The 16,408-nt window shown below is 41.8% G+C and overlaps 1 protein-coding gene across 25 annotated transcripts in view; it reads right to left on the minus strand.

Annotated features, from left to right (window-relative positions):
- Nucleotides 1-16,408, minus strand: part of LOC140725642 (disks large homolog 1) — a 472,837-nt gene that overhangs the window by 37,212 nt on the left and 419,217 nt on the right. For all 25 annotated transcript variants that reach the window (XM_073041383.1, XM_073041368.1, XM_073041380.1 and 22 more), the window contains one exon: nucleotides 2,065-2,131. In XM_073041383.1, the coding sequence (XP_072897484.1) occupies nucleotides 2,065-2,131 (67 nt within the window). The remainder of the gene's footprint in view (nucleotides 1-2,064; nucleotides 2,132-16,408) is intronic.

Raw genomic sequence — 16,408 nt, forward strand, 5'->3', positions numbered from 1 at the left:
CATTTATACCCAATTTCAAACTAAATCACAAGTTCAACTTTGCTGATGCCCATCTGAAGAAAATTTATTCTATACTGCAGCTTTATTCTTCCAATTCACTGCTTTTATAAGGTCCTGGAACAAGACTCATTTAACTGTTGAAGGCTGGAATACGAAGATTAAAAACAATTTGTATTTAGTTTTGCATGCAAGGGATGGTCAAGTGAAGACTGGTACCAGAGCAACAATGAAGGGAAAATCTGCTTTGCAAACAGTATCAAGTTGAGTCCAGAAGGAATAATGTTTGACTCTACTTGATATTGTTCATAATTGAGACTGGAAGCAATGATGGGATAGGTGACACAAGCAAAATGCTGCAGGAACTCAGCAGGCCAGGCTGCATCTACAGAGAAGAGAAGAGTACAATTGATGTTTTGGGCCAAGACCCTTCAGCAGGACTGGAGAAAAAAAGATGAGGAGTCAGAATTGGGGGGTGGGGGGGGGGGGTGCGGGAGAAACACAAGGTGATAGATGAAACCGGAGGGAGGAGGGGCAAAGTAAACTCTGACTCCTTATCTTCTTTTCTCTAGTCCTGATGAAGGGTTTCAGTCTGAAACATCGACTGTACTCTTTTCCTTAGATGTTGCCTGGCCTGCTGAGTTCCTCCAGCATTTTGTTTGTGTTACTTGGATTTCCAACATCTGCAGATTTTTGCTTGTTTGAAATGGGATAGGTGAAGTCTCAGCCGATGCTGGAATCATCTTTACTGACAGAGTTAGCCATGAAGATAGTACATTACTTGCTTAGTTATGCTAAAGAAGGCATAGGTGGGGTTAGCATTACTAGAAGAACAAGGTGGAACTGTCATCTTGCAAAAGGTTTCATAATTACAGAAGTGATCTCAATCAGTGCAAATCTAACCCAAATCCAGCTTGTCTTTATCTACATGAGGAGTTTGGATTGTGTTATAAATCACCTATGGTAAAACATTCATGGACTATTCAATTGGTTTACCTTCTACACTTTTACACCCTTCAATTTAATAGAACCTTTCTAAGTTCGAATCTTCCTTTGGTGGATTTACTATTGGACAGATTGCAGTGGAAGTTTTGACATGCAACACCCTTCTATTTAAACAATAACAAAATCTATAGGACTTTATACTAGTCTTGAAGAATGGAGCACCTGAAGGTATTTGGAATTAAAATTGATGGGATAATCAGATCTAATTTTGGAACCTGCTTATAACCTTTCATTGCACCCTCAGTTCAGTGGAAAAAAAGCTAATGAACTTCTAAAACAAATTTAACTATACAGTTGCTGAATGGTTCCTGATGTTTCTCCACATCTACAATGTGGGGAAGGTGCTGAAAAGTTGCAGATTGTAGCCTCAGTGCAAAATACCTTGCCGCTCCTGACAGTGAGCTGGTCAGCAGTGCAGCCATTATCCATCAATGCTCATATACTGGATTACTACAATGTCAGGACCTTGCGCCAAATGAACACTAATTCTTTGTAATGCCAAATAAATCAGGTATTTCACTACTGTATCTATGTGGGACCCAGTTTTAGGACCAAAATTAACAAGTGAAGCCACATACACTTAGGTGCAGCGCTATCACATGGACTACACATAAAAATTTTTACAGGGCCTCGACATAATGTCCAGTAGTGTAGCACCTTCAACAAAGAAAAATACCCAAACGTACTTAACTTGCATCACTAATTTGTGCCACTAACTAGTTACATTAAAGTGCAAAAGTCAGAATCAAATATTCCTCTAAGTCTCCAGCTGTAACCCCAGTTTGTTGGATTTAAGTAGAATGCATTCATTCATTAAATGTTAAGAAATAACGATAAATCAGCAGGTAATTTACAGAACATGAACTTTCCAGTTTAACAGAGGAAATCTACAGAGTGAAACAGTTCTATGGTCTCAAGATTCTTGTTTAAGTCTTTCACATACATTATTTGACATTTTAATTCAAATAGAAAGATAATCACTTTCTTTTAAGGATGTAAATAATTCTACTGATATAAAAATGCAAATTGTAAACCTTCCCTTCCCCCACAAGAAACACTTACCCCTTTATCTCTTGATTTTGAATTAAATTTCACTGTCTTTAACCTGGCCCGTTCTTTCTTCTCAACTCTTTCCGAGTCAGCAAAATAAAGAAAGTCAAAAAATTAGAATCAAATCAAAGAGATTTACATACTTGCAAATCACCTTAATACATTTCAAATTGAAGGCCTAATTTTCTACCAATGTGTACCTTCAAACCAATAAGGGAGCAGCATTTTGCCATCAACACTTGCAAGGGAGGCATGAAAAATTAACCTCCTTTGTGAAGAATAGCCTTAACAGTCCAGCCTAAAGCTAACACGTAGAGTGGCACAGGCACAAAAATTTGATTCATTTTCAACTTCACTTAAATATGAGAAACACAAGAAAAACAGAAGATAACTTTAGGAAGGCAGGAGGTGCAGCGACAGGCTCAGTTCCTGACATTCGCATCCAATTCTCTAACGAACACCAGCTACTGGGAGGAGGTACCACTAGGCAATGTGACATCTGGCCATCATTGCAGTTGTCCTTCTCCAGTCCATAACAGCAACTTACAAGGTTGCAAGCTTGATCGCTGATACTTCCTTATTAAGATAGTTTCCATCTTTAGGAAACATATTCAGAAATAGAAATAGAAATAAAACATTAGGAACTTGCAGCACAAAAGGAAGCTGTTTGACCCATCATATCAAAATAGATTAAAAGCTTCATCACACTCTCCAGCTTCTGGTTTATAACTTTGCAGATTATGATTTTTCGTGCAGGTAATTTCAAAAGCCCGGCAAAAGTTTCTGCCTCCATCATTCTTTCAGAGAGTGAACTCGAGATCCTAATCATTCGCACAAAGAAAACAAAATCTTCCACTCCACTCTAATCCTTTAACCAATTATATCACCCAATTGTTCACCATCCAAACCTCTCAATTTTAGTACACCTTAAGTCTCTTCTTTGATCTACGGAGAACAATCCCAAATAAACCATGCTCTCTTCATGAGTATAGTTCTCCAGTCCCAACAACACTCCTGTAAATCTCCTCTTAACTTAGTTGAGTGCTGTGGCTCAGAAAAGAAGAGAAGTGAAGAAGACTACAGTGGTGATAGGAGATTCCATAGTCAGAGGAACAGAGACGAGATTCTGTAGGCGTGATAGAGACACCAGGATGGTATGTTGCCTCCCAGGTTCCAGGGTTGGGGATTTCTCAGATCAGGTCCACTGTATTTTCCAGGGGAAGGGTGCGCAGCCAGAAGTCATGGTTCATATTGGCAGGGGTTCAGATTTATGGATCATTAGGATCCCTTCTGTAGAAGGTATGACCTGCACAAAAAGGACGGGTTACACCTGAACCCGAGGAAAATCAATATCCCTTTGGGCAAGTTTACTAGAGCTGTCTGGGAGGGTTTACACTAACTCGTCAGGGGGTTGGGGATCAGAGTGATAGCGCAGAGGATGAAGTATTTGGCTTGCAAACTGTGTAGTGAGACTCCTAGGAAGGAGAAGCCGATGTCAGGGCAAAATGGCAGTTAACAGGATAAGTTGTAAAGTAAAAGGTGGACAAAATTGAAAAGGTGTTATACTGAATGTGCACAGTATATGGAATAAGGTGGATGAACTTGTAGCACAGTTACAGATGGGCAGGTATGATTTTGGCATCACTGAATCGTGGCTGAAAGAAGTTTATAGCTGGGAGCTTAACGTCCAAGGATACACATTGTATCAAAAGGACAAGTAGATAGGCAGAGGGGGTGGCATGGCTCTGTTGGTAAAAGATGAAATCAAATCATTAGAGAGAGCTGACATTGGGTCGGAAGGTGTTGAATCATTGTGGGTAGAGCTAAGGAACTGCAAGGGTAAAAAGACCCTGATGAGAGTTATATATAGACCCCCAAACAGTAGCAAGGATGTGGTCTACAAATTACAAAGGGAGATAGAAAATGCCTGGCAAAAAGGCAATGTAACGGGGGATTTCAGTATGTTGGTAGATTGAGAAAATCAAGTTGGTGCTGGATCCCAAGAGGAGGACATCCTAGAATGCCTCTGAGATGACATTTTAGAGCAGCCTGGGGTTGAAACCACTAGGGAATCAGCTATTCTGGATTGTGCATTGAACTGGAATTGATTAGAGAGCTTAAGGTAAAGGAGTGAGTGATCATAATATCATAGAATTCACCCTGCAATTTGAGCAGAAGCTACCGTCAGATGTACCGGTAATACAGCGGAGTAAAGGGAATTACAAAGGCACGAGAGAGGAGCTGGCCAAAACTGATTGGGAAAGAGCATGTCAGGGATGACGGCAGAGCAGCAATGGCTGGAATTTCAGAAAGCAATTCAGAAGATGCAGGGTATATCCATCCCAAAGAGAAAGACGTATTCTAAAGGCAAAATGACATAACCATGGCTAACAAGCGAGTTAAAACCAACATAAAGGCCAAAGAGAGTGTATATAGCAGACCAACAATTAGTGGAGAGTTAGAGAATTGGGAAGCTTTTAAAAATCAACAGAAGGCAACTAAAAAAAAGAAAAGCTGGAATTCAAAGCTAAGGTAGCTAAGGTAGCCAATAATATTAAAGAGGATACCAAAAGTTTCTTCAGACACATAAAGTGTTAAAAAGAGGTGGAGTGGATATTGGACCATTGAAAAATAATGCTGGAGAGGTAATAATGGGGGACAAGGAAATGGTGGATGAACTAAGTAAGTATTTTGCATCAATCTTTACTGTGGAAGACACTAGCCGTATGCTGGAAGTTCGGAAGTGTCAGGGGCAGAGGTGTGTAAAGTTGCCATTACTAGGATGAAGGTCTGAAAGTAGATACATCACCTGGACCAGTGGATAATTGGCAGGAAGCAAAAAGTGAGATTAAAGGGAGCCTTTTCGAGTTGGCTGCCAGCGACTAGTAGCGTTTCACAGGGCTCTCTGTTGAGACCACATCTTTTTAGGTTATATGTCAATAAATTCCATGATAGAATTGAAGACTTTGATAGAAAATTCAAAAATTTGAGGTGCAAAGGGACTTGGGAGCCCTATTGCATGATTCCCTAAAGGTTAATTTGCAGGTTGAGTCGGTGGTGAGGAAGGCAATTGCTATGTTAGCATTCATTTCAAGAGGACCAGAAAATAAAGCAAGGATGTAATGTTAAGACTTTAAAAAGCACTGGTGAGGCCTCACTTGGATTTTTGTGAGCAGTTTGGGGCTACTTATCTTAGAAAGGATGTGGTGAAACTGGAGAGGGTTCAAAGGAGGTTCATGAAAACAATTCCAGGATTAAACGGCTGGTCACATGAAGAGCATTTGATGGTCTGTATTCACTGGAATTCGGAAGAATGAGGGGTGATCTAATTGAAAGCTATTGAATGGTGAAAGGCTTTGAGAGATTGGATGTAGAGAGGATTTTTCCTATGTTGTGAGTGTCTCAGACCAGAGGGCTCAGCTTCAGAATGGGGGGAGGGTCCTTTTAGAACAGAGATGAGGAGGAATTTCTTCAGCCAGAGAGTGGTGAATCTGTGGAATGCATTGCCACAGGCGGCTGTGGAGGCCAGGTCATTGGGTATGTTTAAGACAGAGGTTGACAGATTCTTGATTATTCAGGGCATGAAGGGATACGGCGAGAAGGCAGGAGATGGGGGTGACAGAGAAAATGAATCGGCCATGATGAAATGGTGGAGCAGTCGCCATGGGCCAAATTGCCTAATTCTGCTCCTCTACTTTATGGTTCTAGGAACTTACGCATTTGGCCTTCTATGCAGAAGAAACGTGAAGGATTCCAGTTGAGTTCTAATTTTAGAGATTTTTAAATTGAGCTTATTGATTGCCATTGCTTTTTAAAAGTTTACAGCATTTTAAATTTCAGGAATATTTATTAGAATTTTGATAATCTGCTGAATCAGTGCATTAAACATTGTCAGTTTGGTTCTTTCAGAAGCATAAAGGCTGATTTGTTTCTATGCACCACTCCAAATGCATAATTGGAGTTAGCGATACTTCATAGTGCAGGGATTCTTTGTCTGAGAACTGGGCTGGCTCCTTTATTCAAGATCCTGCCACAGGCACAGGAGAAAGAAAGCATAATTTTCATAGGCATTGGCAGGGGCAGGTGGTTCGCCAGAAATTGAAAATTCAATCTATCCTTCCGTGAACTGAAAGCACACTTGGGTGTTTTAAGTTTTAACTAAACTGGTAAATCTGGATTCACAAATATGTCAGATCAGGAAAAAATAGAAGATTTTCTTCCCCACTACCAACTCTGCTCCTTCATTAGGGGACATAATGAAATTTTACCCATTATTCAGCATTTCACACTCACCATTATTCTACTAGTACATAGAAACATAGAAAACCTACAGCACAATACAGGCTCTTTGGCCCTCAACGTTGTGCTGAACAAGTCCCTACCTTAGAAGTTACTAGGCCCTCTATTTTACTAAGCTCTATGTACCTATCTAAAAGCCTCTTAAAAGACCCTGTTGTATCCACCTCCATCACCGTTGCCGGCAGCCAAAAAACTCTTTTTAAAGGAACAGTCCATATTGAATAAACCTTAAGATCTCGTCACACCTGGGAAAAAGCCTCTGACTATCCACACAATCAATGCCTCTCATCAACTTGTATACCTCTATCAGGTCACCTCTCATCCTCCTTCGCTCCAAGGAGTAAAGGCCGAGTTCACTCAACTTACTCTCATAAGGTATGCTCTCCAATCCAGGCAACATCCTTGTAAATTTCCTCTGCACCCTTTCTATGGCTTCCACATTCTTCCTGTAGTCAGGCCACCAGAACTGAGCACAGTACTCTAAGTGGGGTCTGACCAGGATCCTATATAGCTATAACATTACTTCTCGTCTCCTAAATTCAATTCCATGATTGATGAAGGCCAACACAATATATGCCTTCTTAACCACAAAGTCAACCTGCTTTGAGCGTCCTATGGACTCGGACCCCAAGATCCCTCTGATCCTCCACACTGCCAAGAGTCTTATGATTAATAGAATATTCTGCCAAATATGACCTACCAAAATGAACAACTTCACACTTATCTGGGTTGAACTCCATCTGCCACTTCTCAGCCCAGTTTTGCATCCTATCAATGTCCCACTGTAACCTCTAACAGCCCTCCACACTATCCACAACACCTCCACCGTCTGTGTCATCAGCACACTTACTAACCCATCCCTCCACTTCCTCATCCAGGTCATTTATAAAAATCACGAAGAGTAAGGGTCCCGGAACAGATCCCTGAGGCACTCCACTGGTGATTGACCTCCATGCAGTATATAACCTGTCTACAACCACTCTTTGCCTTCTGTGGGCAAACCAATTCTGGATCCATAAAGCAATGTCCCCTTTGATTCCATGCCTTGCTGAAATCCATATACACTACATCTACTGCTCTTCCTTCATCAATGTGTTTAGTCACATCCACAAAAAATTCAATCAGGCTTGTAAGGCACAACCTACCCTTTACAAAGCCATGCTGACTACTCCTAATCATATTATACCATTCCAAATGTTCATAAATCCTGCCTCTCAGGATCTTCTCTATCAACTTACCAACCACTCAGGTAAGACTCACTAGTCTATAATTTCCTGAGCTATCTCTACCCCCTTGCTTGAATAAAGGAACAACATCCACAACCCTCCAATCCTCTGGAACCTCTCCTGTCCCCATTGATAATGCAAAGATCATTGCCAGAGGCTCAGCAATCTCCTCCCTCGACTCCCACAGTAGCCTGGGGTACATTTCGGCCGGTCCCGGTAACTTATCCAACTTGATGCTTTCCAAAAGCTCCAGCACATCCTCTTCCTTAATATCTACATGCTCAAGCTTTTCAGTCTGCTGCAAGTCATCACTACAATCACTAAGATCCTTTTCCATAGTGAATACTGAAGCAAAGTATTCATTAAGTACCTCTGCTATTTCCTCTGGTTCCATACACACTTTCCCACTGTCACATTTGATTGGTCCTATTCTTTCACGTCTTATCCTCTTGCTCTTCACATACTTCTAGAATACCTTGGGGTTTTCCTTAATTCTGCCTGCCAAGGCCTTCTCATGGCCCCTTCTGCCTCTCCTAATTTCTTAAGTTCCTTCCTGTTAGCCTTATAATCTTCTAGATCTCTAACACTACCTAGCTGTCTGAACCATTTGTAAGCTTTTCTTTTCTTGACTAGATTTATTACAGCCTTTGTACACCATGGTTCCTGTACCCTACCATAACTTCCCTGTCTCATTGGAACGTACCTATACAGAACTCTAGACAAATATCCCCTAAACGTTTGCCACATTTCTTCCGTTCTTTTCCCTGAGACATCTGTTTCCAATTTAAGTCTCCAATTTCCTGCCTGATAGCCTCAAAATTCCCCTTACTCCAATTAAAAGGCGTTCATAGAGCTCTCAGCATTTACAAGGATCCCTCCCATCTGTCCCACAATCTCTTTAACCTCCTAAAGGCAGGCAGAAGGCACTGCAGTGTAATAACAAGGACTGCTAAGCTTCATAACAGCTTCTTTTCCCAAGATGAGACTTCTGAGCTCCCAGCTACCACCCAGTACACATTTTTCATGACAACGCCAGTAGCAGTACACTGTTGTATATTTAACTGTATGTCATATATGTGCTTTATGTCAAGCTGTACATCCACAGATTTTATTATATGTTAATATTATTTTATGTGCTGTATGTGCTATATGTACTGTGTTTTTCACCTTGGTGTCAATGGAACATTGTTTTGTTTGGGTGAATGCATGTGTATGGTTGACTGAAAATAAACTTGAAGTTGAAATTTATTTAATTATTTCAGTTGATATTCTTCAACTCTATTATTGGGATTCCAACTCACATCGCCACAGACTGAAGAGTCTGAGGGGAGATGTCACCTGGACCTAACGGACTACACACTGGGGTTCCGGAAGAGGTGGCTGAAGACATTATGGAAGCATTAGTATCACAAATGTCACTCCACTCTTTAAGAAGGGAGAGAGGCAGAAGAAAGAAAATTATAGACCAGTTGGCTTGGCCAGTGGTTGGAAAGATGTTGGAGTCCAATATTAGAGATGAGTTTTTGGGATACTTGGAGGCACAAGATAAAATGGGCCAAGTCAGCATGGTTTCCTTAAGGGGAGATCTTACTTAGTAAATCTATTGGATTTCTTTGAAGAAATACCAGGCAGAATAGACAAAGGAAAGTCAGTGGTTATTGTTTACTTGGATTTTCAGAAGGCCTGCATACGAAACTGCTAAACAAGATCAAAGTACTGGAAAGATATTAATATGGATAGATGATTGGCTGACAGGCAGGTGGTAAAGTGTGGGAATAAAAAGGGCCTAATTGGCTGCCAGTGACTAGTGATGTTCTGCAGGGGTTGGTGTTGGAACTGCTTCTGTTCATGTTGATGGAACTGATGGTTTTGTGGCCAATGTTGCGGATGATACACAAATAGATGGAGGGCAGGCAGGGAGTCTGCAGAAGGACTTGGACAGTTTAGGAGAATGGGCAGAAAGTGGCAGATTAAATACAATACTGGGAATGTACGGTCCTGTACTTTGGTAGAAGGAATAAAGGCATAGACTATTCTCTAAATTGGGATAAAATTCAAAAATCAGAGCTGAAAAGGACCTTGGAAGTCCGAGGAGGCCTAGTGCAGGATTTTCTAATGATTAAATTGCAGGTTGTTGCAACTTTAGCATTCATTTCAAGGCGGTTTGAGAATAAAAGCAAGGATGCTATGCTGAAGCTTTATAAGGCATTGGTTAGATAGCAATTAGAATACGTTGAGCAGTTTGGGGCCCCTTATCTAAGAAAAGATGTGTTGTCATTGGAGATGGTCCAGAGGTGGTTTATGAGAATGACCTCAGGAATGAAGGGATTGATGTATGAGGAGCCTTTGAATACTTTGGACCTGTACTCGTTGGAGTTCAGAAGAATGAGGGTCAATCTCATTGAAACCTATTGAATATTGAAAGGCCGAGATAGTGGATGTGAAGAGGATATTTTCAATAGTGGGGGAGTCTAGGTCCAGAGGGCAGAGCCTCAGAATACAAGGACATACGTTTAGAAGAGAGGAGGAATTTCTTTCACCAGAGGGTAGTGAATCTGTGAGATCCATTGCTTCGTGACGACACCAAGTCATTGGGTATACTTAAAGCAGATGATTAGTAAAGGTGTCAAAGGTTACAGGGAGAAAGCAGCATAGGATTCAGGGGATAATACATCAGCCATAATGGAATGACAGAACAGACCCAATGGGCTGAATGGCCTGATCCTGCTTCTATGTTTTATGACCACATCAGAAGTCTGACAACTTAACTACAATGTTACCCAATGGCCACAACTACCAAACACCACAGACCCAGAGCATTCTCCTTATGAAATTCTACATGAAAATTAATCCACCATCCAGAGTACACCGTGAGATGAACTTCAAGCACTAAAAACCATTTTGCAAGAGCAGAGTTAAAATGATAAGTAAGGACGTTGAACTGGGTGAAGGACATCTTGTCTTTATGGCTAATTAATAGAAACACAGAAACACTGCAGCAGACTATCTCAGCAGATAATTTCTTTCCAAGGTTGATCAAAGGTACATGCAATTTAGATAACTATCACCATGAATGGAGACCAAGTTCAAATACATCCAAATTAGTCAGACGTTCCAACAGCATTTACTATCATAAAAGGCTGTCGCAAAAACTTAGCAGCTGACAAGCATTGCTAAATATTGATATGTAAGAGGCTATGCAACCAAAGGTAAGTTGTGAAAACTATTTCAGATCTGCATTGATCAACATCCTCATTCAGTTACAGGTCCTCTCCAGGTTACAACAGGGCTGTGTTACTGTGAAACATTCATAACGTGAAGTTTTCAAGTTGGAAGTATGACCGCAAGCTATGTTTCTACATGCGCCTCAACGTTTGCCTGCAGCTGCGTTGATTTGGCGGCTGCTACAGGCAAACATAGTAGCACATGTAGAAATTGCAAATTGATGTTGGTGTGTGCGCAAATTCGGCTGGGTGAGGATATGTAATGTAGGAATTGAAACACAATGGGGTGAACATCATTCCTTTCGCATCATTTTTCTTATGTTTACAAATGCCGCATCCTAAACTTTCAGCGTGCACAGTCCTATGCCTATCTAGCTCAAGTCACCATCACTGCATAGTTCTTTTTACACACTGCTCTTGGAGTCACCATCACTATTAGTTACTAATTCAACCATGGCCAAGAAAGGATCACTATTACTCAGCATGCTCCTTGCACCCTCATCGATGTACTACAGAAAGCATCCCATCTGGATGTATCACAGCTCAGCATGGACGCTCTCTGACTGAGACCACAAAAAAACCGGAGAGAAATGTGGACTCAGCTCAGCATGAAATGTTTAAGGAGAACATGCAGGGGAATTTCTTCTCTCAGAGGGTGGTGAGAGTGTGGAGTGAGCTGCCAGCGGAAGTGGTGGATGCAGGTTCAATTTAGGAGAAGTTTGGATGACTGCCTGGATAGGAGGTGTATGGAGGGCTATGTTCCAGGTGCAGGTTGATGGGATTAGGCAGAATAATAGTTTGGCATGGACTAGATGGGCTGAAGGGCCTGTTTCTGTGTTATAGAGCTCTATGGCTCCCCTCCATGGACTCTGCCTATACTTCTTGCTACCTTGGTAAAGCAGCCTACATAATTAAAGGCCACACCCACCCCGCACTCTACTCCCCCTTCCAATGGTCGGAAGATATAAAGCACATTCCACTGAGCTCGAGGGCACCTTCTATCCTACTGTTATTCAACAATTGAACAGTTCCCTGGTACAAGATGAACTCATGACCTTACAATCTTTCTTGTTCTGGTTTTTGCAGCTTATTGCCTGCCTGTACTGCAGTTTCCCTGTAACTTTATTCTGCTTTCTGTTACTGTTTTCCCTTGTATGATCTCAATGCACTGCAGTGATGAAATGATCTGTACTGATGGCATTCAAAGCAAAGCTTTTCACTCTACCTCTGTCCACATGACAATGATAAACCAATTTAGTGTCACTTGACACAAAAAATCTTACTGTGCCTGAGAATCTATATGGACCCACAGCAGCTTAGGATATGACGTCTTTGAATTTGCATAGCATGATAAATGAAAGTCATGGCACATGGTGGGAGATACTCAGAAACCAGTTTGAAATGAATGGGATCTTAAAACTGAATAAAAATGACACATTACACAATAACATTTCTTGACCTTGGAGTCCACATCATTTCCATTTTTCCTTCGTGCCAGACCAATAGTTATCATGATTTACAAGGTGGATCTTTTTCACTAATCCTGAACGATTTTTAAAAGCTGCTTCAAAGCCTATTTCTCACATTATACTTTTATCTGCTTAATTATTCTTCATGTCCAGGCTGATAGCTTGTCCCTACTTGGAATGTTTAAAAAATTGCAAGCGCAGTAACTTGCTAATCTGTTCATCCTCATTTCCTACTCTACTCCTCTGCAAAAGTCTTTTGCTGATGTAGTGCTGGATTTTATTTCTTTTGTCATATTGGTTTGCATTTATAATTTTAAACCTCTAAAGTCATCTTTAATGATGTAATACTCACCCATTTTTATTCATTGGTCTGGTTTGCAGCCATAGTAACAGGCACATAGCAACAACCAATCCACTGGTTGGTCAGTAGGTTATGGACAGGGCTACTGGCTGGAGTTTAATGCAAAGCAGAGATTAGGTGAAGAAAAAGAGGGAGGCAAACATTGTGCATAAGCCACTGGGAACAAGTGACTCTCTTGAGGACTACAAAAAGTATAGGAGTGCGGAAGTGTAGAAGTTATGGAAGATATGAGAAGGATCTGGCAGGCAAAGTGAAGCAAAACCCCATGATTCTACAGGTGTATTGGAGTAAAAGGGTAACTAGGGTACTGGTGAGGCTGCACCTGGAGTACTGCATGCAGCTCTGCTCTCCTTACTTGAAGAAGGATATACTGGCTTTGGAGGCAGCGCAGAGGAGGTTCACCAGATTGACTCCAGACATGAGGGGGTTAGACCATGAGGAGAGATTGAGTGTCCTGGGACTCTACCCGCTGGAATTCAGAAGAATGACAGGAGATCTTATAGAAACATATAAAATTATTGAAGGGATAGATAAGATAGAGGCAGGAAAGTTGTTTCCATGAGAACTAGGGGACATAGCCTCAAGATTCGGGGGAGTAGATTTAGGACTGAGATGAGGAGGAACTACTTTTCCCAGCGAGTGGTCAACCTGTGGAATTCTCTGCCTAACGAAGCAGTGGAGGCTACCTCAGTAAATATATTTAAGACAAGATTAGATAGATTTTTGCATAACAGGGGAATTAAGGGTTATGGGGAAAAGGCAGGGAGGTGGAGATGAGTCCATGGCCAGATCAGCCATGATCTTATTGAATGGTGGAGCAGGCTCGATAGACCAGATGGCCCACTCCTGCTACTTCTTATGTTTTTATATTAATGGGTCCTCTTAAAGATAAGCATGGCCGTCAGCTTGAGAAACCAAGGAAAATGGGTGAGATTTTTAAATATTTTGCATTAGTTTTTATGGTGGAGAAAACAATGGAAGTTAAGGAAGTAGGGGAAATGAGTGGTGTTGTCTTGGACGACATACAGATTAGCAGGGAGAAACTAATAGAGGCTTTACAATGCATTAAGATGGATAAATCCACAAGGTCTGACCTGGGGTACAATCTTGGACCCTGGGGGAAAATAGACGAGAAAGTTCTGAGGCCCTTGCAGAGATATTTGCTTGATGTCTGTTCAGACAGAGCTGGAGAGTAGCTAATGTGGCATCAACTGTTTAAAAAGGGTAGCAAAAATAAGCCAGGAAACCACAGCCTGATGAATCTGACACTGATGATGGGTAAATTGCTGGAGGGGATTCTGAGGGATGAGACCTACGAACATTTGGAAAGACAGGGTCTGGTCCTGGACAGCATACCTTTGTGCATGGGAAGTCAAGACTGACAAATCTCTTGGTGCTCTTTGAGGTAACCAGGAGAGCAGCTGAGCAGTGGGCTAAGGATGCTGTTTATATGGCCTTTAGCAAGGGCTTTGACAAGGTCCCTCACGGCAAGATAGTCTGGAAGATTAAATTGCATGAGATCCAGGGGGACTTAGAGGACTTGAATCATAATTGGTTAGAGGGAGGAAACAGAGGAGAATTATTTCTAAGGCTGGAGGCCTTTTTCTAGTTGTGTGCCACAGGAATTGGTGCTAAGATTTTGTTGTTTGTAAATTTATATAAACAATTTGTATGTGAATGCAGAAGGCATGGTTGTTAAGGTTACAGATGATACTAAGTTAGGTGGTGTTGTAGATAATGTAGCAGGTTATAAAAAATTAAAGGAGAATCTTGGTCAGTTAGACATGTGGGCAGGCAAATGACTTTCAATCCAAATAAATGTGAGGAATTGTGTTTTGGAATATCAAACCAGGTAGGACTTACACAGTGGCTATATAACGGAAGGGCTCTGGGGAATGTTATGGGGCAGAGGGACCTACGTGTACATGTGCATAGTTTGCTGAAAGTGCAGGTAGATAGGGTGGTGAAGTCAGTGTTTGACACACTGGACTCCATCAATCAGGGCACTAAGTATAGGAGTTGGGAAATTATGATACAATAGAACAAGACACTAGAGAGGCTGCACTTGTGAACGGTTTTGGTCACTTTATTATAAGGTGTTATTAGGCTAGAAAGAATGTGTTTTTAAATGTTGCTGCTGTAATGAAATCATTTCCCACTTGGGATCAATAAAGTACCTATTATTATTATTATCATCATCACTGTCTACACATCTCCCTTGACCTGCACCTACCATCTACATCTCCACATACCAACTGCTATCGTCCTGATCTTCACCGCTCCCAATCCCCTCTATCCATCAACTCCCCAGTCATCATAGACTCCCCTTCACTACTGAGCAGGTGAGAAGGGCTCCGGGGAAACTCAGACACGACAAAGCATTGGGACTGATGGTGTGAACCCCGGGGTCCTGACGGAGTGTGCTGAGCAGCTGTGTGGAGTTCTCCAGCACACTTTCAATCTGAGTCTCAGGCTGGAAAGGGTCCTGACTGTGTGGTCCCAGTACCCAAGAAGGGTCGACCAAAAGTCTTGAATAACTACTATCCAGTGGCCCTGACCTCACGCCTCATGAAGACGCTACAGAGGCTGGTCCTGGCTCACCTCTGACCCTTGGTCAGATCAGTCCTTGATCCCCTGCAGTTAGCCTACTGGGGCGCGTTGGAATCAACGATGCTGTCATCTACCTGCTGAACAGAGCCTACTCCCATTTGGATAAGCAGGGCAGCACTGTGAGGATCATGTTTTTTGATTTCTCAAGAGCCTTCAATACCACATAGCTCTTACTGCTGGGGGAGAAGCTCAGTTCAATGCAGGTTAGCACTTCCATTTGTGCAGCTTCAGAGCCGTGTTTCAGACATGGCTACAAGGAGCACTGGGACCCCATCGCGGACCGTATTGGCTCCCTTCCTGCTTACCTTGTATACCTCAGACTTTAGATACAACACTGAATCATGACATCTGCAGAAATTCTCTGATGACTCAACAATAGTTGGGTGTATAAAGGGAGGATGGGAGAATGAATACAGGGCCCTGGTGGAGGACTTTGACAAATGGTGCAAGCTGAATCACCTGCAGCTCAACATCAGTAAGACAAAAGAGACAGTAATGGACTTTAGGAAGACTAACTTGCATTGCTGCCTGTTACTACTGATGGTGAGGATGAGGATGTGCTGAGGACCTACAAGTATCTGGGGGTGCACCCGGATGACAGACTTGAGAACAATATTTTAAAGTCTAATTTTCTTCATAGTTGTTAGCCTTAGTTCATCAGTAATACTCTGCGCCTGTTGACCCTTGACCTGTGTAGCTTCTACTTCCTGAGGAGAAGTAGTTCCTTTGGAGTATACAGGTCTCTCCATCACAGTTCTACTAGTCTGTTGTCACCAGAACAATCTTCTATGCACTGGGGCAATGGTATCAACATGGGTAATGCCAACAGGCTCAATAAACTGACAACTGTGCTGCTCCAAAGAGCACTCACTGAGGTCATTCTTATCCTCAGCTATTAGGCTCTACAATGATGACCCCCTCCTGTTAGACTGTTTGAGGTAACTCATCTTTTATTCTTTCTTACTGCTCTTCTAATATTTGTGTATTTGTATATCTGGGCACTTGTAATGCTACTGTGACATTAATTTCCTTTGGAATCAATAAAGTATCTCTCTATCTATCTAAAGGTCAACAGGCTCTGAGTATTACTGATGAACTAAGGCTAACAACTATGAAGAAAATTAGACCAAAATATTGTTCTCCATTCTATTTCCTAACTACTTAAAA

The sequence above is a fragment of the Hemitrygon akajei genome, chromosome 3 (genome assembly GCF_048418815.1).
Source record: "Hemitrygon akajei chromosome 3, sHemAka1.3, whole genome shotgun sequence".
Classification (NCBI taxonomy): domain Eukaryota; kingdom Metazoa; phylum Chordata; class Chondrichthyes; order Myliobatiformes; family Dasyatidae; genus Hemitrygon; species Hemitrygon akajei.